Source organism: Pseudorasbora parva, chromosome 5 (assembly GCF_024679245.1).
Source record: "Pseudorasbora parva isolate DD20220531a chromosome 5, ASM2467924v1, whole genome shotgun sequence".
NCBI classification, from domain to species: domain Eukaryota; kingdom Metazoa; phylum Chordata; class Actinopteri; order Cypriniformes; family Gobionidae; genus Pseudorasbora; species Pseudorasbora parva.
This window is the reverse complement of record NC_090176.1, coordinates 40,416,632-40,438,447: the sequence shown is the minus strand read 5'-3', so window position 1 is coordinate 40,438,447 and position 21,816 is coordinate 40,416,632. Positions and strand designations below refer to the sequence as shown.

The 21,816-nt window shown below is 36.9% G+C and overlaps 1 protein-coding gene across 3 annotated transcripts in view; it reads left to right on the top strand.

Moving 5' to 3' along the window:
• The window catches only part of erbb4b (erb-b2 receptor tyrosine kinase 4b), a 382,561-nt gene that overhangs the window by 168,160 nt on the left and 192,585 nt on the right, over positions 1 to 21,816 (top strand). For 2 of the 3 annotated variants that reach the window (XM_067444314.1, XM_067444316.1), the window contains exon 2: positions 17,193 to 17,344. In XM_067444314.1, the coding sequence (XP_067300415.1) occupies positions 17,193 to 17,344 (152 nt within the window). Of the gene's footprint in view, positions 1 to 14,226; positions 14,247 to 17,192; positions 17,345 to 21,816 lie in introns of those variants that run through there. The other variant, XM_067444315.1, reaches the window with a different exon arrangement.

The window sequence follows — 21,816 nt, the reverse complement described above, 5'->3', positions numbered from 1 at the left end:
TGTGGTGATGTGGTAATGAACACTTTCAAACAATAACAACACATCCATATTCCCTCCGAGACTCTGTCCTTGTTTAAAGCGTGAAGCTAATTTATAGAGCCCGTGTTTCTGCCGGAGATACAGATTATACTGTCAAATTTCCATTTTTAGGATTGGAACCTGATTTTCTTATTTGCATGTTCCATGAAGGTATGATGAGGATATTGAAGGGGAAGTTTGTAATTTATATGTTCCTATAGTGGCAAATGGTGGGATTGAATTCTACTTGAGCGACCATAATAACATTGCCTTAAGCATAAAACTTATTTCTCTGATTAATTATTAATTGCATCATTAATCAGTAATTATTCTACTAAACGAACTGTTGTTTGTTTTTTGTTGACTTTTAAAATTAATATATATATATATATATATATATATATATATATATATATATATATATATATATATATATATATATATATATATATATATATATATATATATATATATATATACCATCATATAATACATATGATATTTTTGACCAAAGTTTCTTTTAGAGGTTTTTGCATCTGACCTATTCACATATATATATATATATATATATATATATATATATATATATATATATATATATATATATATATATATATATATATATATATATATATATATATATATATATATATATATATATATATATATATATATATATATAAAATATGCTCGAAAATGACATGTTACACTCTCTCTTAATAAAGGGGGGAAAATCCACTTTCAACCTCACACCTGAAAGTATTTCAAGCCAACCAAATATTTTACATCCCTTGTAAGCAGAAAACATAACCGTAAATAGTTGTGATTAGCTCATGAATATATGTGATACCAGGTCGACCATAAAGCAAAGATAGCTGTTTAAAGGGTCAACATGTTGAGTTGACGTCTCAGAGCTAGTGTGAGTGGACCTGCATTGCCAAGCAATCTAAGAGAGCAGTATTTTCTCTTGCTAGGTCTGATAGCTCATACTGTTTGCCCAGCTCTTCATCACACAGTCAAACCTTTCACCCACCTTATATATTATACCACTGGTTGAATTTGTGCCCACCCCTAATGTGAGTCTAGATTGCAATCTCAGTTAAATTCTATCGCTGTTTCTGCCATGACTGTATTGGTTGAGCATTTGTATAACTTTTTAAATGCCAACCACTTGCAGTTTACATTCCTCTGCGCAGCATTAAAACAAATTATAATCGATTCAAGGCATAATGAGCAAGACAGGCTAGCACAAATTAAAAGGAAACAGCCAACATCCAGATCTCGGGCGTGTAAAGTCTCGGAGATGGAGTAATATTCTTCTACAGTCACAGTACTAGCTATGTATGTTCATGATGGAAGAGGTCAGGGATACCAATGCAATCCTGCATTCATTAAAGAGTTTGCGTAACCCCCAAACCCATCTGTTATGATGTCTCTTACACGTAACCCTCACGGCTATTATATGAAACGAGCCTTCAGGCAGGTTGTGATGTATGCTAGAATCATTCATCCATTTTCTGCCTTCCATTAGGAAGCACTCTGAGGGTAAATGAGAGTTTGCTCATTCTGACTTGCATGGAGGTCTGAACTGGATTTTTTTTTATTTGCAGTAGAACTTAGTTACAACAGTTAAACCTTTAGAGGTTAGCTTTGGCTCACAATTCCATCATGGAATATTTAAGGAACATATTTTTGAAGTTGTATTTTATTCCAGAAAGGTTAGGATTTAGACCCCCTTCAATTCATTGCATTTGAATTGCAATTTAGAAATGATGCAGGTGCTCATCCATCGTAGCCCACAAAATAAATAAATATTAGTAGAATTAACAGAGATTTATATAACTTATTTTTTACAGTTTAACTGTATACAAGGGATGAAATAAACACCTGCAAATGAGGGTGGCATGTAATGCAGTTACTCTTACTTGCCACTTTGGCGGGTTCAATGGGTTCTCTCTCATCTCTCTGACAGTGAGTTGACACACAAACCTGCCTCTGCTTGCTCACTCGTTTTATTTGTGCCAGATAAATGTTCTTGGTGTTACATATAGAGCTTAAATCTCGAGATGGGTCTGCGCATAATTTGCCTTATTCACTCAAAGAGCGTACACATAAAGCTTCAGCCCTCTGTACTAAATTAAGTTCTTTCTTTCACAGCTTATTGTGCTTAAACAGTCAAATGATCTCAAAATGCTGGTCTTGCTAAGTATTCACACAAACAGTCAATGTTTTAAGTGAAGTTAAATGTGTAACAGTATAATGGATCCGTGCGTCAGGTCTTGTCAATGTCAGCAGCCTAATAAACAGTACCTGCTGCCCAATTATACGATTATATATATAGTTTTTCCCCATGGTATCGATGTCAAAATTGAGCCCAGTGAAAATGCTGAGTAGTTAATGACTTTGAAAACCACTTGTCACAGTGGCTGGTGAGCAAAAAAGCCCTGATTATATGTAAATAACAGTTAAATAAGAAATATGAATTTCAGTTCAGTAAGATGTAAGTTCTTTATCCTATTTGCTACCTCAATTCAAATTCAGGAATTGTTTTGGATTGAGTTTAAAAAGCGTTTTCTGTTCAGTTCTGAATGACGCACAACCCTACAATGCTTAACCAAGATGATTGCATTTCACTCCTCTCTTTAAATGTGCCATAATGTCTGCTTTACTAGATACAGATGGTTTCTTGCTGGAACTTCAATATAACAGAGATACAGACATATTTTCTTTTTTATGTAGATGATATCATATGACCCTGAAAAGGGGAAGCAGATGAAATTAGCGTAAGGAAGGAAGAGATATTTGAAATGTGGTCAGACTCAGACCCCTGTTTTGCAAGCTGCAAGACAGATGAAGAGAGAAATGAGGAGAACAGCCTACCCCGTCATGAGTGGTCTACAGTGATGGATCGCAGAGATTAGTGTTACCTCTAACAGCTCGTCCATTGCTGTGGTAGCACAAGGATTTGTGCATGGCATGACGATCTGTGACATTCCGCATAACAAGCTAATTTTAAAGGCCTTGTCTCTAGTAACCATGAGTGAGATCATAGACATTTAGAGTAGGCTCTAATACTAGCAACAATGGAGCAACCACATAGCAACTTCTTGGCAACCACCCAAGCAAGTGTGCATTTATGTTTTCTAATATATAAATATAGTTATCTGTAATGAGACATTGTGACATAAAATAATGATTTTGTGTATTGTGCAGAAGCTTTTCCTGCATGAAATCTGTTTCAGAATTATCTAGTTTCCTTTGGGATATTTCTGGATCTGGAGAACCACTAATCTCTTTTAAGCCAAGAAATTGGTCTGGAAACATTGATGGGCTATTTATTAATTCCTTGCCTGCTCCTTCTCCTGATGAGTCTCACATTACACGTAGAGCAACAACACAACGAAACACAGTGCTGATTGCTTTTTGCTTGTAGAGGAAGATGTTCCTAGCTTTTGTCTACATTGTAGTCCTGAGAAAAATTATCCAGACAAATCCTTCCCCCCCTTCAATGACAGAAACGGAAGAGGGGGAGGAACAGAGGCTCAAGCCGCTGTAATTAACGAGGACTGCTCGCTTACGAGATGAAGATTCATTTCATGGGCCACGTGAAGGGATGAGATGGCCTCCCGCATGAAGGATACACCGCAACACCCAGAGCAGGCAGGGAGGTAATTGATGACGGGGCGCCTCTGCTGTAAATGTGCTGTAAAAGCCATTAGGAAGGGCTTCAGTCACACCCGTCTGATGCCTGCACAGATAGACCAGCCTGGGAGAATGCTGAAAACAGAACAGAAGGGCCTCAGACACAAAGATGGCTTTTTGAGACTGAGTTCCTACCAGCTGTCAGCACATTTCTTGCACTCTCTAATTGCCAATGACCTAGTGCTCTGAAACTGTGAGAGTTGCCATACAGCAACAAATTAAATGCCTTTGGTTGCGGCCTCCATGTGATGGGCCTGTGATAATAAATATTCCAGCTATTAGCGGATGACATGGATTTATGACTCGATCAACATCACCAAAAATAGGATTTGGGCCTCCGTGAGATGGGAGGATGGGAATACAGGCCTGTCCTTGGTTTAAGCGGTAGCTGTGCCTCAGGGTTTGTGTCTTTCCTCTAAGTAATCCACACAGAGACTCCTGAATGGAAACTGCTTGCCATAGACATCCTGCTGATAGGGTTAAAACAAGTGTGCCATCTTTTTTTGTAATTTTGTCTTTTGAATATATGAATATATTCAATTTAAGGGATAATATATTTCAAATTTAAAAAATATTTTTGAAGGATAATGGGTGTCATTCACTAATAATTTTATATTCATAAGCACAGGAGAACTCACTCCAAAATTCACAATAACGTATACGCACATTAATTTGTTCTTAGCATTGTTCTATATATATATAATTGTTTTTTTAAATGTATTACAAAAAAATTGGTGAATTGTAATTTAATATTCAGCATAAAAAAAACCTTAAAAACTAAACGATTTGGTTAGTTGAAATTGTTCCACTCTTACTGCAAATCCGCCACAGCTCAGTAGAGATAAACCAAAGCTTATTCCCTTCGAATTCCTGTCAGGATAAGCTGTGGTCTTTTAGAGTGGAAGTTTCCATACTGATACATTCTTCTGTCCCAGAGGTATGTCTTTTTCTCTGCCTGGTGTCAATGAGACGGCCTATGGGATTATGGGTAATAAGGCGTGGACCTTGGTCAGCACAGCTCACTCGACTGAGAACGCTGTGAACTCCAGTACTTTGTCTTCACATTTTGAGACTTGGAAAAGTGAAAACAAGATAGATAACAGAGTCATTATGCTTTTGGGCTGTGCTGTCCTCCTCCAGGATACACAGGAGGGCAGTGGTCAGGGTCCGAGGGACAAACTGTTTACCGTAGAATGATACATCAAACTCCAAATAGGTCCACTTCACTTTCAGTAATGCTGTGGTGTCAGCTATGCTGAAGTCTGGGTATCAAATGCACTTTTACTGACATTTTTTTCTTTAAAGTGACAAAGTGACATTTTTTTTTAATTCTGCAATTTACTCATGTTATTTTTATAGCTGTATATCTTGCTTCCTTTACAAAACTCCAAAATAAAAAATAGAAAAATCAAACAGACAAGTTACTGTAGGTCAAATGGCTCAAGAAGTTACTGAAGGTAATGCTAAAGGTGTCAGAATAAAAGGTGCATCACAGTTTGTTGCTGACCAGTCAGGGTGCCCATGTTGACCCGTCTGACGAAAGCGCTGAAAACAGTGGGCTTGTGAGCATCAGATCTGGTCTTGGAGCAGTGGAAGAAGGTGGCCTGGTCTGATGAATCAGGTTTTCTTTTACATAACATGGATGGCCGGATGCATGAGCGTTGCTTAGCTGGGGAACACATGGCACCAGGATACACTATGGGAAGGGTGATGTTTTGGGCAATCTTCTGCTGGGAAACCTTGAGTCCTGCCATCCATGTGGACGTTACTTTGACACGTACCACTTAAGCATTGTTGCAGATCATGTACACACAATCATGGAATCGGTATTCCCTGGTGGCTGTGCCCACTTTTGATGTACAAAAAAAACAGGACCACATTACCCCAGTGCTACACTCTTTGCACTGGTTGTCTTTACAATACCGTGTTGATTTTAAAATTCTTCTCTTTGTATTTAAATCTTAAAATGGTGTGTCCCCTCCTTACCTTTCAGATTTATTGACAGAATATTGGCCAGTTGTGTCTCTCCAGTCATCAGAGATCACTACGTATTCCAAAATCAAAGCTGAATAGCAGGGGCGCCCGTGCCTTCTCAGCTGCTCCCAGATTGTGGAATGCGTCAACTTTCAGTATTAGATTTGCTCTATCCATATCTGTTTTTAAATCTAGGCTAAAACATACCTTTTTGATCTAGCATTTGGTTAATGTTAAAATGTATCGCTTTGCATTTTTATTTTATTCTTGGAGAGTTGTTTTTTTGTCTCGTCTTTCATTGATGTAAAGCACACTGGTCAGCTGGTGTTGTGTAGTTGTGCTATAGAACTAAAATTGACATCGGCATAATATATTATTATTTTAGCTCATTTTAGTTTTTGTACTGTTTTGTTTTCTTTCTTTTTTTTCCTGTTATTTATTTTGATCTGTTACTAACATAAATGGTTACTCATTTTTTACACATACTCATTTTTATGGTGCCTTATATTTAATTTTTTATTACACGGATAAGAGCAGCCAGGGTGTTCTTCAAAAAAGCCCCTTGTCAATATGTATCATATGTGTTTGGAACAATATGAGAGCGGGTTAACAATTTGATGAGTAAACAATGAAAAAAATTTTGTTTTTGGGTGAACCTTCACAATACGCCATTAAAGCTAAAATTGGGCTGACAGCTAAATGTCATCCAGTTTAAAACGTTTAACACAAGTTTAATCTGAGCCCTAGCGAATCTGATACTATTTTCATGATCATTTCATGAGACATTTACTTGATAAATCATCTCTCCGGGTGCCTCGGAGAGCAATAAACCTTTTATTTATAGGTGCACAAGCCTTCGGACAATTGTTAATGTCACCGTGTCCTGACCTCACGGCTGAGTTCAGAGCTCCAGTACTCAGTCGGCCGAGTCGGCCTGCTAAAGTGTTTATGATACTAATATCATCTGATCCCATATGGAGAGAGCAGACCCATAGACTAGTGACTGGGACTGTAGAGGACACGGTTACCGGACCGTAGCACTGTCACGCAGAGATGCAATCATGACTGTCATTATTACTATTTAGTCCTTCACCAGATGCCCTCTTAACAGACGACCAAACCTGACTGTGGTACGCTTGCATGGATAACACCATCACCATACCCCTCTGGCGATCAGCGTCGATCTTCCAATCCGCTCACGTCCTTTAGACCAATGCATTGACGATGTTTACTTCAGGAAGTGACATTTGCAACTTTATTTAGTTCAATGAGTTGCCGGCTATTGGCATGACCTTTTCTGTCATTGCTGTGGGTCCAATAAGCCTTAGAGAATCCGACTTCTTTTCTCGCTTATATTGATGTTCAATAAACCCCCCGTTCTTCATTGATGAAGTCATTTTGTGCAATACTTATGAAGTGCATCGACTAATAGAGGAATGTTTAATTCCAATGAGAATATAAATATACAAGAGTGGAGTCGGAATTGATGAGGATGGGGGTCGTGTTTATGCCCAGTTGTTTATTAGCAGTTGTGATATGAAACTCAAGTGATATAAGGCAGAATTTTTACATTTTTAATTGTCTTTTAATTTTCCCAGCCCATGTCTTAAGGAAACAGGTGCTGCCATGCGGTTTAGATTTCCATTGGCTGCACCTTTAAGACGCAGGTCTAAAAGCATCTTTCACTGTCCCAATGATAAGGAAGTGCTTTATTTATTCCGGTCATGTTGGATATACACACACCTTCCTGACAAATGCAAGGCCGGCAGGAGTTAGAGCTATGGGGGGATGATAAACAGTTTTGTTTGTGTATCTGTGACTGAGTACGGAAAGGGAGCATTTTATTTCTTTGATGAAACGCATTAGACATGTGGTGGGATTGAATCAGGTGCGCTTCAGCGTGCTGCTATAGTAAGAAAATTAATATAGAAAGCACTAAATAAAAATGTTTCAAAGCTACCCGTTTTTTAGTCTAGAAAATGTGTGTGTTTATGAAACTACAGAAGCTGCAAAGCAGCATTAACAATGTCTTTTAAAACGATTTATCTCAAACAAGGATTGATTTTGTGTGTGTATGTGTGTGTTGCGGAGGTCTTTAAATCTATTCTGCAAACACCATATGTCTGCAAAAAATGAATGAAAAATGAAAAATATTCAAGGCTTAGTACTTCAGAACTGTTTATGTTCTATTTTCTTCCACTTTTTCAAGTCTGTTCTTTGTGATAGGAATAATGTAACCTTTGGGGTTAAAAAAAATTAGAGAAGTGCTAGAAAACATTGTTTGCTCATATTAACACATTTATTTGTAGTGAGCTGGATTTTAGGGCTGTCACTAATGATAATGACTATTTTGGTAATTAGTAATCGGTCGATTATTTTGATTAATCACGTAATCTGGTATTTTTTGTGGTAATAAAAATAGACCTAAGTAAACAAATAGCCTTAAATACATATATAATAACATTGAGGCAGTAATATTTGGTTCAAATAAAGTAGCAATAAAGTAATTTTATAGAAAAACACTTTTAAAATCCATAATATTGTATATGTACACACAATAAACTTGTGAACATTATGTATTACAACAAATGCCTGCTAATGGCCTAGTGTTGCAACATTTTACAACAGATCAAAAACTTGTTTAAATGTTAGTGGCAACAGTGAGGTTGTGAATTGACCTATCGCTAAGCCCCTCCCCTCGAACGCAGATGAGCCAATAGCAGTTGAGTATCATTTGCACAGTGACTGCATGAGATAAATTAATTTAGTCTTGGGTTAATTCATTTAAAATTAATTAATTATATAAAATAAACTAAATTATAAAATAAACTAATCAATGCAAAGGAATGCAGGAAGTGCTGCACAGGGTGTAAGATCTCGGTGCTCTTTGGTTGTGTAGGATAATTAAGTTTAAATGCAAAAGTAGTCCAAGGCACTCGATGGGTATATTGAGAAAGTTAAAAAGCCTTTATTTTTTCATGGCTTAAACATTTAAAAAATTGGTGACAGAGACACCTACGCGTTGCGGGAAGGCATGTGAAGCCGCAACGCGTAGGTGTCTCTGTCACCAATTTTTTAAATGTTTAAGCCATGAAAAAATAAAGGCTTTTTAACTTTCTCAATATACCCATCGAGTGCCTTGGACTACTTTTGCATATAAAATAAACTAAATTAAAGAATGAAAGAATGGAATGCCTCCTACTTCTTATGTAAATCTCGTAAATCAAAAACACCAGGGAAAAAGAAGTGCTTCTCAACATAAACCAAAACCGTGACGCAAGCATTGGGGATCATTTATATGCACGCCCCCAACATTTGCATCTGTCCAAACATGTGCATTGTCAGGCGGAAATGACGGAGCTGAATCATCAACAAGAAACAAGCTGCTCGCATGGACACACTTCATGTTCCAGGCTGTTCAGGAGACTTGTTTACCCTTCCCATGCACAGATAAAAAATGTCAACAGTCATGGTTGATGTTTATAATCCAATACCACAACAATTTAATTCAAGATTGTTCGTTTGTTCGGCCCATTTCAAGCAAGCTTCGCTCAGCGTCTTAAACTGAAGAAAGTGGCAACTGTATTCCTGCAAGCAGTAAGTAGTGATTTATCCACTTATTGACTGTTTAAAAAATGTCTGATTAAATTGAAAGTTTCTTAGAGAGACAGCATTGTCTCGATAACGCAAGATACTTACAGTAACAATAGGAAACTCCAAGTACCATACAAAACTAAATAGTGTGTCTAATGACAAAGGGTAATATTATTTTGTATTACAAAATACAGCCGTAGATACTTCGCTTAGATCGTTCACTCGATCCTTCTGGCAAACGTCACCTTTTCCACCATATAATTTAAAACGATAATCATTTCACAAGGCTATTCATTTTGTAAAAATATATATTCATATTTTTGATAACTGAAGTATGGTGTTTCCTATGATGTTTTGCCTATTTGTATTTCAGATTAGGCTACATCACAGTCACTGCGTAACATTAGCCTACATTGTGACTAACGTTATATAAACATGTGATATCGTTGACGAAAAAAGACAAGTCTAAAATGTAGGCTGAATGACACTTTAAGCAGAACATCTCAAATGGAGATTGAAAATGAAAAATGCAGCTTACTTGTTTATTGGTGTTTTCAGTTCAGTTCGGCGCAAGAGAGAGAGCTTGCGTGCATATGGTTGCCAGATTGGAAATGTTTAGGTAAAACACCGGATGCATAGAGGGGTTTTTTCACAGAAAAGCTCTTTTTTGGGGGATTTAATTACTGAAATCTGCAAACTGCAACCGCACGAACGCAAGCTCTTTCTCGCGCGCGAATGATCTGAAAACACCAATAAACAAGTAAGCTGCATTTCAGCAATCTCCATTTGAGATGTTCTGCTTAAAGTGTCATTCAGTCGGTCTGTGTTCTGTCAGGACGGTCAGGACTCACAAGCTCAACAGCTGAACTGCTTGTGAGCTGCTGAAATAAGCCAATCAGAGCAGAGCTCAACAGGGCAAAAACAGAGCATTGCATCCTAGGTAATTTATAGGGTTGTAAATGGACCTGTAAAACTGTATCTTGACAAGTTTTGCCCTTAAATAAGCCACATACCCTCTATGTAGATATCAGAGAATCTATACATCTATACAATCTAGACAATTTAACATATTGTTTCAAATCATTTTAGGTCACCTTTAATTAGGTAACTGGTTTCACACTACACGCATAGTAGTACGTAAGCAGCGCATATTTTTTCCGGTGCCCATGTTAACAGATTAGAGCACTTACACCCAGTGTTGGGAGTAACGCATTACAAAAGTAATACATTACAGTAACTTATTACTTTTTGCTGTAACGCAGTAGTGTAAGGCATTACTAATCAATTTTCAGTAATATTTTACTCGGTACATTTCCAGTAACGCTTGCGTTACCCCCCCCCCCCCCCCCCCATACAATAAAACGAAAAAGGAAAAGGAAAAAAAGGCGCGATACATTAATGCATGAAAAATGCAAGTTATTATATATACCTATTCGTGGTCATTCAATAGCCGCGTGTGGTGTCCAGGTTAGTAATTAAATACTAAATGACAGCTTCTGATATATTTTTGTATAGCGATTTACTTCATTTTACTTCAGTTCAATACTTCAGTTCATCTCCCTCTTGCTGGTGTACATTTGGATATTGTGTGATATAGTCCAGTGAAGGCGTAAGTGTTTATTGCGGATTTTACAGAAGTGCCGCAGGCATGATTTCAGCCTCTGTGCTCTCGCTGGCCAGTGGAAAAGTGGCTAAAGAAGGTTTAAAGGCTCTGTCGTTTCAAAGAATAGCACAACGGCGAGCGCGTCGAAGGACGGACGAGAGACGAGGCGCGCGCTGCAGAGCCAAACAATAGGCCTAATGCCAATAAACAACACTTGTGTGAAGATGACAGAATAAGACTACTGCACACCGTGACACCGTCGTTTAGATTTTTTATAGTAATAAAGTAATTTAGTTCAGTTAGAGAACAGGCCGTTCAAATAAATACGGAAGGTGTCTGCTAGCATGAGCCGAACATGTGCTGACAGAGAATAGCGGAAGATTTGGTTTCAAAGTGAAATGTAAAAGCGCCTATTAAAGGGGGTTTGTCATTGTGTTGTGTATTTCATTATGGAAGCTTAACTTTTATAAGAATTCTTTGAAAGCACTCGCTTTGCATCCGCTCCCGTTATTAATGACCAAGCGGCGGTGCGCATGTTCCTTTCGGTTAAATAGAATAGTGATTTAAAAGCCCAGATACCGGTGATGTCATCACACTTTGATTAACCGGTGGGAAAATGTCCCCACCGTCTCATCCCTTCTGTACATTCGCGAGATGGATGCGCATTGCTTAGTTTATCAGAGATAAGGACAAGAACGTATAGGCTATTCAAATTCAAATGCAGTTAAATACAACCTTTTTCTAAAACCGAAATAACTATCTCGCAAATGTCGCAACAATAAGAAAAGAACAAATGCGCATAGTCATAACTTAGAGTTTACACAGTTCTGTTGTGTCTATGAACAGAAGCTATTCCCAGATATTGCCAGATAATCACTTTACCTAGCCTATAAAAAAATACTTATAACAGAGTTGGATCGTCATGATTTCTTGCATTGTCTTGAGCATTCACTTTTTTGCCAATTCTCTATTGTTAGCCTGGATGGCCCATGCCATTATGCTTCATCATATCGCCTTCTACTGGATGTAAAATGCTCTCTGCCTACATTTTAGAATGTTAAGAGCTACTTCTGAAATTATTTTGGTGAAAGTAACTCAAAAGTAATACAGGAGTAATGTAACGCATTACAATTCTGAGACAGTAATATTGTAATGTAATGAATTACTTTTAAATAGCAGTAATAAGTAATCTATAATATATTACAGTTTGGAAGTAACTTGCACAACACTGCTTACACCACACAGAGAGATAGAGGCGTCGCAGGAGCAAAGCAGAAGCGTCAGAGCCGTGATCGAGTCTATTTTTGCCACGCTGCATGCTGAATTAAAGCCATAGTGGATAGTTCTTGATCAAAACTGACCTGATTTACGTGAAAAATAAAAAATTTCATCATGAAATCATGTAGTGAAGTGTTCTGTGTGTTTCACAATCCCCATATGACATCCAGCGCTGTACAAAAATAAATAAATAAAATACACAAAAACACTTCACTGCCAGAAGTTTTGTCAGAAGGCCTGTTTAAATAATTAAAACTAGAGGCATATCTTAACTTTAAGGTTACTTTTATCATGTAAACAACCTGTATACAGCATGTTGAATGTGTGTTTGGGACAGAGGGGAACACGGTCGCATTGCAGCAGATATGCTGCCCATCATAAATCAAAGTTTGAGACAGACTGGGGTCAGAGGAGAGCACCTTAAAAGGTGCCCAAATGGACGATATTCGTCTGTATTTGCAATGCACACAACACAGTTTAGCTGCACGCGGCAAATGCAGCCAGTGTGAAAGCACAACGGGTGCACGCTGTTCCCGCTCTCCATACGCACAACTTCTGCGCTGCCACCGCACTGCTTGTGTGTGCAGTGTGAAACCGGCGTAAGGGTGTACTCACACTAGGAGATCTGAACTGTGCTAAGTGCGTTCCACCCTAAAGTCTAGGTTTGACTAGGGTGATGCGCATGCGCCGTACCATGCCCGGTTATCCTTGTTAGACGATTTATCTTTACTAAAACTTCAGATTACTTACTAGAGGTGCAGAACGCCACATGGCAACTTTTCGAGACTAAATTGTAATCATTGTCTGAAAGGGCAAAGAGTGGCTAGCACTCTGTAGAGAAGTTTTTCCATTTAGGGCTACTGTAGAAACATTAGGGAGCAAAATGATGATTTCACTGTAGGTGAAAAAATGACGATTTTCACTTTCAGTTTAAATCTTAACAGTTCATGTGGAGCAGCATCTGAGGCGCTCCAAGACGCAGGTAACACGTATGCAAATAATTAAAGTGCGCTTATATGTGTTATCTCTTTTCCTGCCAGTAGAGTGTTTTTTTTTTTTTTTAAATTTGCCATGCAGCCACCGCCAGGGTTTTTGACATTTTTCCACAAAAACGTAATAGCCCCTAGAATATTTAGCCTAGTTTAATGGATATCTGAGCATGCAAATATATCCCAATAAAGAGCTGACCTTTTCTTAAAAAAAAAAAAAAAAGGTTTTATTCTAGCTTCATGCATATTCCTTTTTTTATCAACACTTTTCATAGTTTCATAAAAAAAGTAACATTTAAAAAAACGGAGAAAATCACGTTTTTGTGAAAGACTGTATCCAGATCAGATTAAAAACAATGGAAACACGGAGGAGATCGAGCCCATCGACATCGAGTTTTGTCCATATTTCATTCCGTAACATTAGATTCAGTTTGATTCATGTGCTTAATTATGATGATTACGTTTCATATGCATATTATGCGATCGCTTGTTTTAGGTTTTACTGCGTGTTATTCGTGTGCATTTTGATCAGGAGATTCAGTGGGCTACTCGAAAATGCGCAATAGCGTCCTGGAAGATTCCGTGTTTGGCCTTGAAGCGTTTTCTCGCAAATAACGGAAAATTCCGTGTTTGAAATTCCGAGGGGAAAGCTTTATTATATTTATTATTATAACGGTTTTAATATATATTTTGTAGGTGACATTATATATATATATATATATATATATATATATATATATATATATATATATATATATATATATATATATATATATATATATATATATATATATATATATATAATGTCGCCTTCAAAAATGGTCTGGTCATTTATTCTTCTCGACTGTGGAATGCGTTACTTCCGGTATTTTGCCAGTACTCGACATAGAGAAATACCTAGGATCTTTTTTGTGACAGCCCTACTGGATTTTAAGGCATCTTACGCCGCGTTCCAGGCAACCTGTTTCCCGTTTTTCCCCAACCTACTACCGGTAAAAGTGCACAGGAACGGCAGTGAAACCCGTCCCGTGACTTCCCACCTGTGAACTACAGTAGAACCCCGCAGCCCCTACGGATGAGGTGTTTATGTAAGTCGTACTTTTACAAATAACGTAAAACAAAAGGTATAACAGATTCTCTTGCCTTATACACCGTCTTTCCCTCAAACAATCAAGAAGTAAGCACCTTTGGAGATAAAAATTATTTTAAATGACCGTAGGGTCGGCCATGCTTCGTTTACACAGCTTTTAATTCCTTGCGCTCATGCCTAGAACGCTGACTCACAGGTTTGAAAACCTCGAGTCTTTTTCAAAGTATAGACAGTGGGATTATGCCTTCTTTAATACTTGATTTTTTTCTTCAGTTATAATGCCAAAAAAACTATGTTGTATAAATGTTGATTATAGAATAGGCTACTTTCAACTCATTCAATAGCATAAAAAGTTACTGCAAATGTAATTTAATTAAAATGGTCTATTTGTATTACTTTTGTGTGTACAGTATGCATTTTATGCTTAGAATAGCTCATTTGCTTAGCAACATGCCAAGAAAATAAATTGTTAGCTTTACCAATACCATAAAAATAAAGTGTTAGCAGGCAGTCAGTCTACTATTATTACTGGTAGTTACTAATATTACTGGTGACTGGTAGTTGACATGTTTTTTTGAAGTTAGTAGAACCTAGAATGTCTAAAGTGAACCATCAAAATAGTGTTACTCATACTAATGGCAGTCTGTTTACATCATGTATAAGTTACTGCTTGTGTATTGTGTTCAAAATATAGGTTTTATTTCAGTTAGTATGCTTCATAATTCTGTTTGCTGCCTATCTAGGCTACAGAGCGCTCACTAGCCCGTGAAACAGAATGATAATCTTCACATTAACTGATTATAATATAAAATTCAGATCTGAGATGTATGCCCCAATCCTTCATTTATGATACAAAAAAATATAAAATGGAGAGTTCGATCAAGCTGCAGTCAGAGGCATAAACTGGAAATAAAGATGCCATTTCTTTATGTTGTTTGCCTGTGTGCGTCAGTGAGGTTTGCTGAAGGGCAGCACGACTATGTTCTTCTTTATTGAAAAAGACAAACGAGGGGATTTGCAAGCATGATATGCTTCATTTTAACATCTACTGTGGCCCATGGCAAAGAAGAATGCAATCAATGAGTCTCAAGTATGCTGTGATGTTCACATGATGTTTACCTCTGACTTATTTACACAGAATGTGTGCATATAAAGAGTCTAGCAGGAACAAACACACTGCACAATTTAGCTCTTATAGATCTTGCTCTGAAAAGACAGATTGAATTGGTGAAACATGTCAATCTTTGATTTGAGTACTCCATTTTGCCTCCCTCATGAATTTGATGGTTTAAAAAAAAAGAAAAAAAAGAGAAGTGGTATAGCTGTAAAAATATGGTATAGAAAGGAACCTCCCCTCTAACAAGATTATATCCCACAATTCACCTGTAATCTCACAACTGAGCCCCTGAGGGTGCAATAAATGTTTATTACGTCTAAGCTTCTTTCATAATACCTCCCTCGCTCTAATGCATGTTAAGGGTTATTGAAAACACCCAAGTCTAACACCTGACCTCAAAGTATTTCAATTTCTCTTCATTTTGTATTCTTCTCAAAATCTATATTTTTGGTAGGAGAACTATTTTGTGTATTTTCTACCCCAATAATTTGAGGGAGACTGAATGGTTATGTGATCACCAATAAATTTTAATAATACTGCCCTAAAGTGAATTCAGTAATTTGTTTCTCATTAATGATTAAAATAAGAAATAAATATTACTTTTGATCAGCGTGGTTTAAGTAAAATAATGAAAATGCTGTCATCATTTACTCAAACTTTTGTTGCAAGTGTTTTTTCTTTCTTCCTTTAAAAAATTAATACGCTTCCAAAATGATGCAAAACCCCCATAAAATATCATAAAACCAGTCCCTGTTGTCCGTGCACTATATTTCAAAACTTTATTTATACATAGAATAGAACAGATTGAAATTAAAGTTGTGATACACTGAAAATCTGGGTATCTAATGTAGCTCTCCCAATTAAGAGAGAAGTGAAGATGTTGTTAATGAAACGTTCTTTTGAGTCAAATCTTTTCAATGAATCATTTGAGCCAGTTCACAAAACTAAACAGTTCTCAAAAGCTGTGAGCTAAGCTGATTTTAGAGACCATTGGTGCAAATGGTTCTACTATCTACTTAGGGTAACAGGGATTTTAACCTGATCTCAATGATATATCATGATCAATCTAATTTGAAGTTCAACTCCAGTCACAGTGGTTAACAGCATGGAAATCAGCAGAGGACACTGTTCAAGATGTCTTTTGTGTTTCAGACTATGAAAAAAATCATATGATTTTGATGGTGAGTAAATTAAAGCAAAATTTGGATTTGTAGGTCAAACACTGCTCTAAGGCTTGCAGATGTGACCTAGAAAAAAGTTTTTTTCCCTACATGATGCCACCACCCCTGCTTCATTCTGTGTGAGTTTGTTAATGAGCACTTGATGAGTAAGGTCTCTGCTTTGCATGTTAGGAAACTAGCATAATATTACTCATACAGCTGTAGCTGTATATCAAGTATAATATAATGTGTAGCTGGATTGTCTATTCATATGGTGCTTTCTCTGTCTGTCTTTCTGGTGGCACAGAGCGAGTGGCCTGGCATAGGCGTGGCGTTGATGTCCTCATGGATGTTGTGACAGTGGTTCAGTGAGGCGTGAGAGGGAGGGTTACACTCTTGGCTCAAAGGCAATACCAGCTGATGCAACAGATGGCAAATGTCTTTGATTGGTGCAAGGTGTTTGATGAGCAGAAATGGCTCTGTTTAATTACTTGTCAAGTTGTCCGTCTGGGGCTGGAGCCTCCTTGTCTGTCTTAAAGGGGCTTCAGGGCTGATTGAATTGAATTGCTGGATGGACTGAAGCACCAACCAGTTCCTGCATCTGTTGTTTGCACCATCAATATGTTATTTCTCTCTTTCATTTCATTTTCTTTTTTTCTTTTTGCAGTATGTACTGGCACAGAGAATAAACTGAGTACTCTGTCGGACCTGGACCAGCAGTATCGGACCCTACGTAAATACTACGAGAACTGCGAGGTGGTGATGGGTAACCTCGAGATCACCAGCATTGATCGCAGTCGTGACCTGTCCTTTCTTAGGGTAGGTACTCAGTGTGAGCCATTACTCACATTTCATATAGTATTTTTGTTTTGTTTTCCATAGTGTCCTGCAGTGTTGGAGAAAAAGTAATCCACTTTTTGGATTACTTTGAAAAGTAATCCATTACAATATTGTGTTACTCCCTTAAAAAGTAACTAATTGCATTTTTAAGAAAATAAATGTGTTATGTTACTTCAGCTTTTTTTCTCATGTTTTTTTAAATGACAAAATAGTTTTATTTTGGGGAAAATGTAAAGGCCCTTTCACTTCACACCAAAATTGATATAATTAGGCTGAAGGAAATTCACATTCACGTGTGTACAGTAGAGGGTGCAGCTCAAACAAACCTTTCAGCTGTTCTGCCATTCTGGATTGCAGGAGAAGAAAGTTTAACACTTCACCAATAAATCAACATTTCTAAATTCATTTTTACATATGGTTTAACTGATTCATCGAAGGCCAGCAACATTTACATTGAGATTAAATGTTTAAAATGTTTAATTTAACACATTTAATTATTAGTGGTTTGCGTAGTATTCTGATTTAGCATTTTACTGATTTTATTAATTTTGAGGAGTACTCTTTTTTTGTGCAAGTGAGATTAGTAAATGCATGCTTACATTTAGTCTAGAACCACAATAACCATCATTTTCACACACTATGCCTTTGCATTTACTCCTGATTTTTTTCATGGGGACAAGAGGTCAGTCAATAAATGGGTAAAATTAACTCAGATATCTTGTTAATTTAAAAGTAATGGCTCTACTTTCTAGTTACTTAAAAAAAGTAATCTGATTAACTCAAGTTACTTGTAATGCATTACCCCAACACTGGTTTCCTGATATTCTGAGCCATATCAAAGTCTTGAGTTTTGAGGTTTTAATTTTAAGATGTTATATACGATACTTGATTGGCCCAGTTGAGTCAGTTCAGTTTGCTTGGTTTCTGTAAAGCAATGGTCACACTAGACTTTATGCATGTAAAATTTCTATGAACACTGCAAGGGTTATAATATGATGTCACACTCTATACCAGGGGTCGCCAAGTATATTTGGCCATGGGCCAAAAAAAATATTGCCACTAGATGGCGGGCCAGAATATAGTCAAGGGATAATTTAATAAATAAATAAATAAAAATAACTTAAAACATAAAAGCCCAGTACTGGCATGTTTGATTGTTCTTAACTGATTTTTCTGAACTGTTTTATTATTTCCACTTTCCATATTGTGAATTATAAATGTATTTTAATTTGCTTGTTACACATGGAACCTATATTTGATGTCACGTAGCATACTTTTACGCTCAGAATTATTCCTTGGCATCCTCATGTAATAAACTGATTTTTTTTTTTGCAATCGTTTGCATTGTGGAGGTAGGCTAAACGATTATTACATCGAGTGCAGAGTGATGTTAATATTTAAGATAGCACTATCAAAGAGTCTAAAGAGGAAAGTTAACAGCGAAAACAGGGCATACAAAGAAGAATAGGAAGACATCTGTGCATGCATCCTACCTGGTTTTGTGAATGCAATGCTGGTGTGTCTAATCTGCAACGAAGTTGTCACAAAGAACCAGACGGCACCACGAGACGAAGCATGGGACCTTTTTTTGCTGGTTCTTGTCAAAAAATGTTATAAAAAGGAAGCTGAATTTGAGTTGTTATTGTTCACATGTTGGTGCTGACGCCCCGCCATATAATCAAACGTTTTAATATTTCACTGTTCGTTTTGTCATCATACCAGACATTTCATGACGGCTCTTTTAGAGGCGTGTCTAGCGATCTATTCCACAGACTCTTGAATGTCTTTCAGAACTTTTCAAATTAAAAGCTCTGAATTTATCCCAAAATAAAACATTGCTGCTAAAACGTTGCTGTATTTTTTTGAAGGCAAAATCACTAAAGACAAAATTGATTGAATGTTGATATAAGTTCGCACTGCCCACTCTGAGCGGGGCTCGAACTTGGGTCTTTTCTGCACGGGAGTCTGACGCTCTAATGATGAGGCTAAATGCTACGTAATTTTCACTGGCCACTAGACAAAGTGAGCGTCCCTTGAAATAATGGGTGTTTACCTGCACAGTTCTCATTAGCTCGTGTCCGTAACACTGACAGATATATTTCAGAACCAGCCTCTATCAAAACAATCTGCCAGATTCGGCAGGTGGGGGCGCGCCGCGGGGCAGATATTATCGCTGGCGGGCCACTTTTGGCCGGCGGGCCGCCCATTGCCAACCACTGCTCTATACCATCTTTTTTAAAAGCAATACACACAACAGTGTAAACATTTGAACTAATCAACATACATTCCCCAGATGATTCATCACAGTACAATAAGACAATTATTTTGTATTAACAGTCTGAAATGTTTTTAAATATCCAAATGAGGCAATATTAACATTTTCAAGAGCAGAAAATGGAAAATTGGGTTAAACCAGATTCAAAATTCTTGTTTCATTTTGTTGACAAGTCCACACGTACATGGGTAATTTTTCTACTTTTTCTAGTTTTTCCTACTTTGTTAAAAAAAGTTTGTGTCCACATGAAGACACAAAAACATGCTATAAAGCGCTGTCAAGAGCATGCCAAACCAACAGGTGGCGATATAACCCTAAAGCCATGTTGGCCAATCAGAAGGCTGAAAAAAAGGTTATTGCCGGTTCTGGTTCTGATGTAACAGGCCAAAATATCTGGTTTTACTCTCTTTACCACAACACTGCAAGGGGAGTTTCTAAAAAAAACAAAAAAACAATTGGTTTCAATGACCTAATACGTGTGTGGACGAACAGCCAAACCGCATAGAAAAAAGTGGTGGTTTTGAAAATACCTGTGATTGTGTGCACAGGGCTTTAGAGTTAAATGTTTTTACAGAGGGGATTTTGGATATCTCTTTTTATCAATCCATAAATCAGCAACAGCTAGAAAATAAATAATTTTCTGATGTGTGCCACAATTCAAACCTGCACATTTTTGTTCAGTTACTGTCAACCTGCATATCCTTGTTCACAAACGAGGTAGCTTCTTTGTTCATTAACTTCATTTCGTTGCCAATGACCTGTCCCAGCTCATTTAGTTCATTTTCCAGACAATATGTCTCATTGACTCCACTTTAAGGCTGAAATCAGAAAAGCATATGGCAGAAGTATGCCAGAGAGTAGCATATAGTGTGGAATTGTGTACTGGTATGCCTCAGTCTCATCCAAGTTGTTCAGTTAAAAGCATATTCGTTCGGTTGGTCCAACCAATGATATGCTACTTAAACTTCTATGCTATTTGTATATGAAGTCTTTGAAGTTACAAAAAAAGTAATCAAAGCAATCCTGTGGTTCAGAGGGAAGAGATATCTGGGCTGTAAGTGCATGTACGTGAATGTGAATGTTCACTTAAAAGATTAGACATTGCTATGTTCACGACCGAAATGCCACTAGTGAAGAAAAAAAGAGCTAGATGGGAGTCAGACCTCCCTCCTCACCTCCCCCTGTCACAATAGCCCTATCTTCCACATTGCAGCCCATACCATGATGAGGATAATGGGTAGTCAGAGAAAGGTCAGGGATCTTTTCTTCAGGAAGAACATTGGTGTAAATATTGTGTGTCTAATGTGTGTTCAGACGTGACTAGGCTTTATAAACTTCCTTGTGAACACATGGCCGGCTATCACAAATCCCATGCCTAACTTTAAGACCAATTTCAATTGATTTCATTTGATTTAATGGGAAATTTAGGAAAAGCTCATTGGAGTATTTTGTAGGTTAGATGTGTATAGCTCTAAATGGGCTGGTTTTTTATATTAAAAGTAATTGAATATGTTCAAGTTATTCTAATTGAACTAATTAGGGCATTTGAGACATTCGATTTTGTGCAGTTATTAAAGGTGTATATTACCCATATAGTTCTTTTAAATTGAATCTTTTCAAGGAATCTGTTGATCCATTTCTAGGGTGACCAGATTTAAGACATTTTAGAATTTTTATAAGAATTTATTTCATGATAATGATAATGATCATATAGTTATTTTATTTTTGTTATACATAAACGTACAAATCAGCAAATTACAAACGATAGTACACATACGATAGTTAGACAATAATACAAAACTAAATAAACTTGAATAAGCTTGGATCTAATCGATCTAATATGTCACTCTGATAAAACCATTTGGGTAAAACATTTTTTTTTTAATTGAGATTTTATACATAATCTGAAAATTGAATAATTATATCCTTTAAAGTTGTCCAAATGAAGTCCTTAGCAATTAATGTTAAAACTAATAATAATGTCATATATTTACAGTAGAACATTTACAAAATATCTTCATGGAACATGGTCTTTACTTAATATCCTAATACATTTTTTGGCATAAAAGAAAAAAAAGCAATAATTTTGACCCATACAATGTATTATTGGCTATTGCCACAAATATAGATGTGCGAATAATGTTTTGTGGTCCAGGGTCACGTACTGACACACATC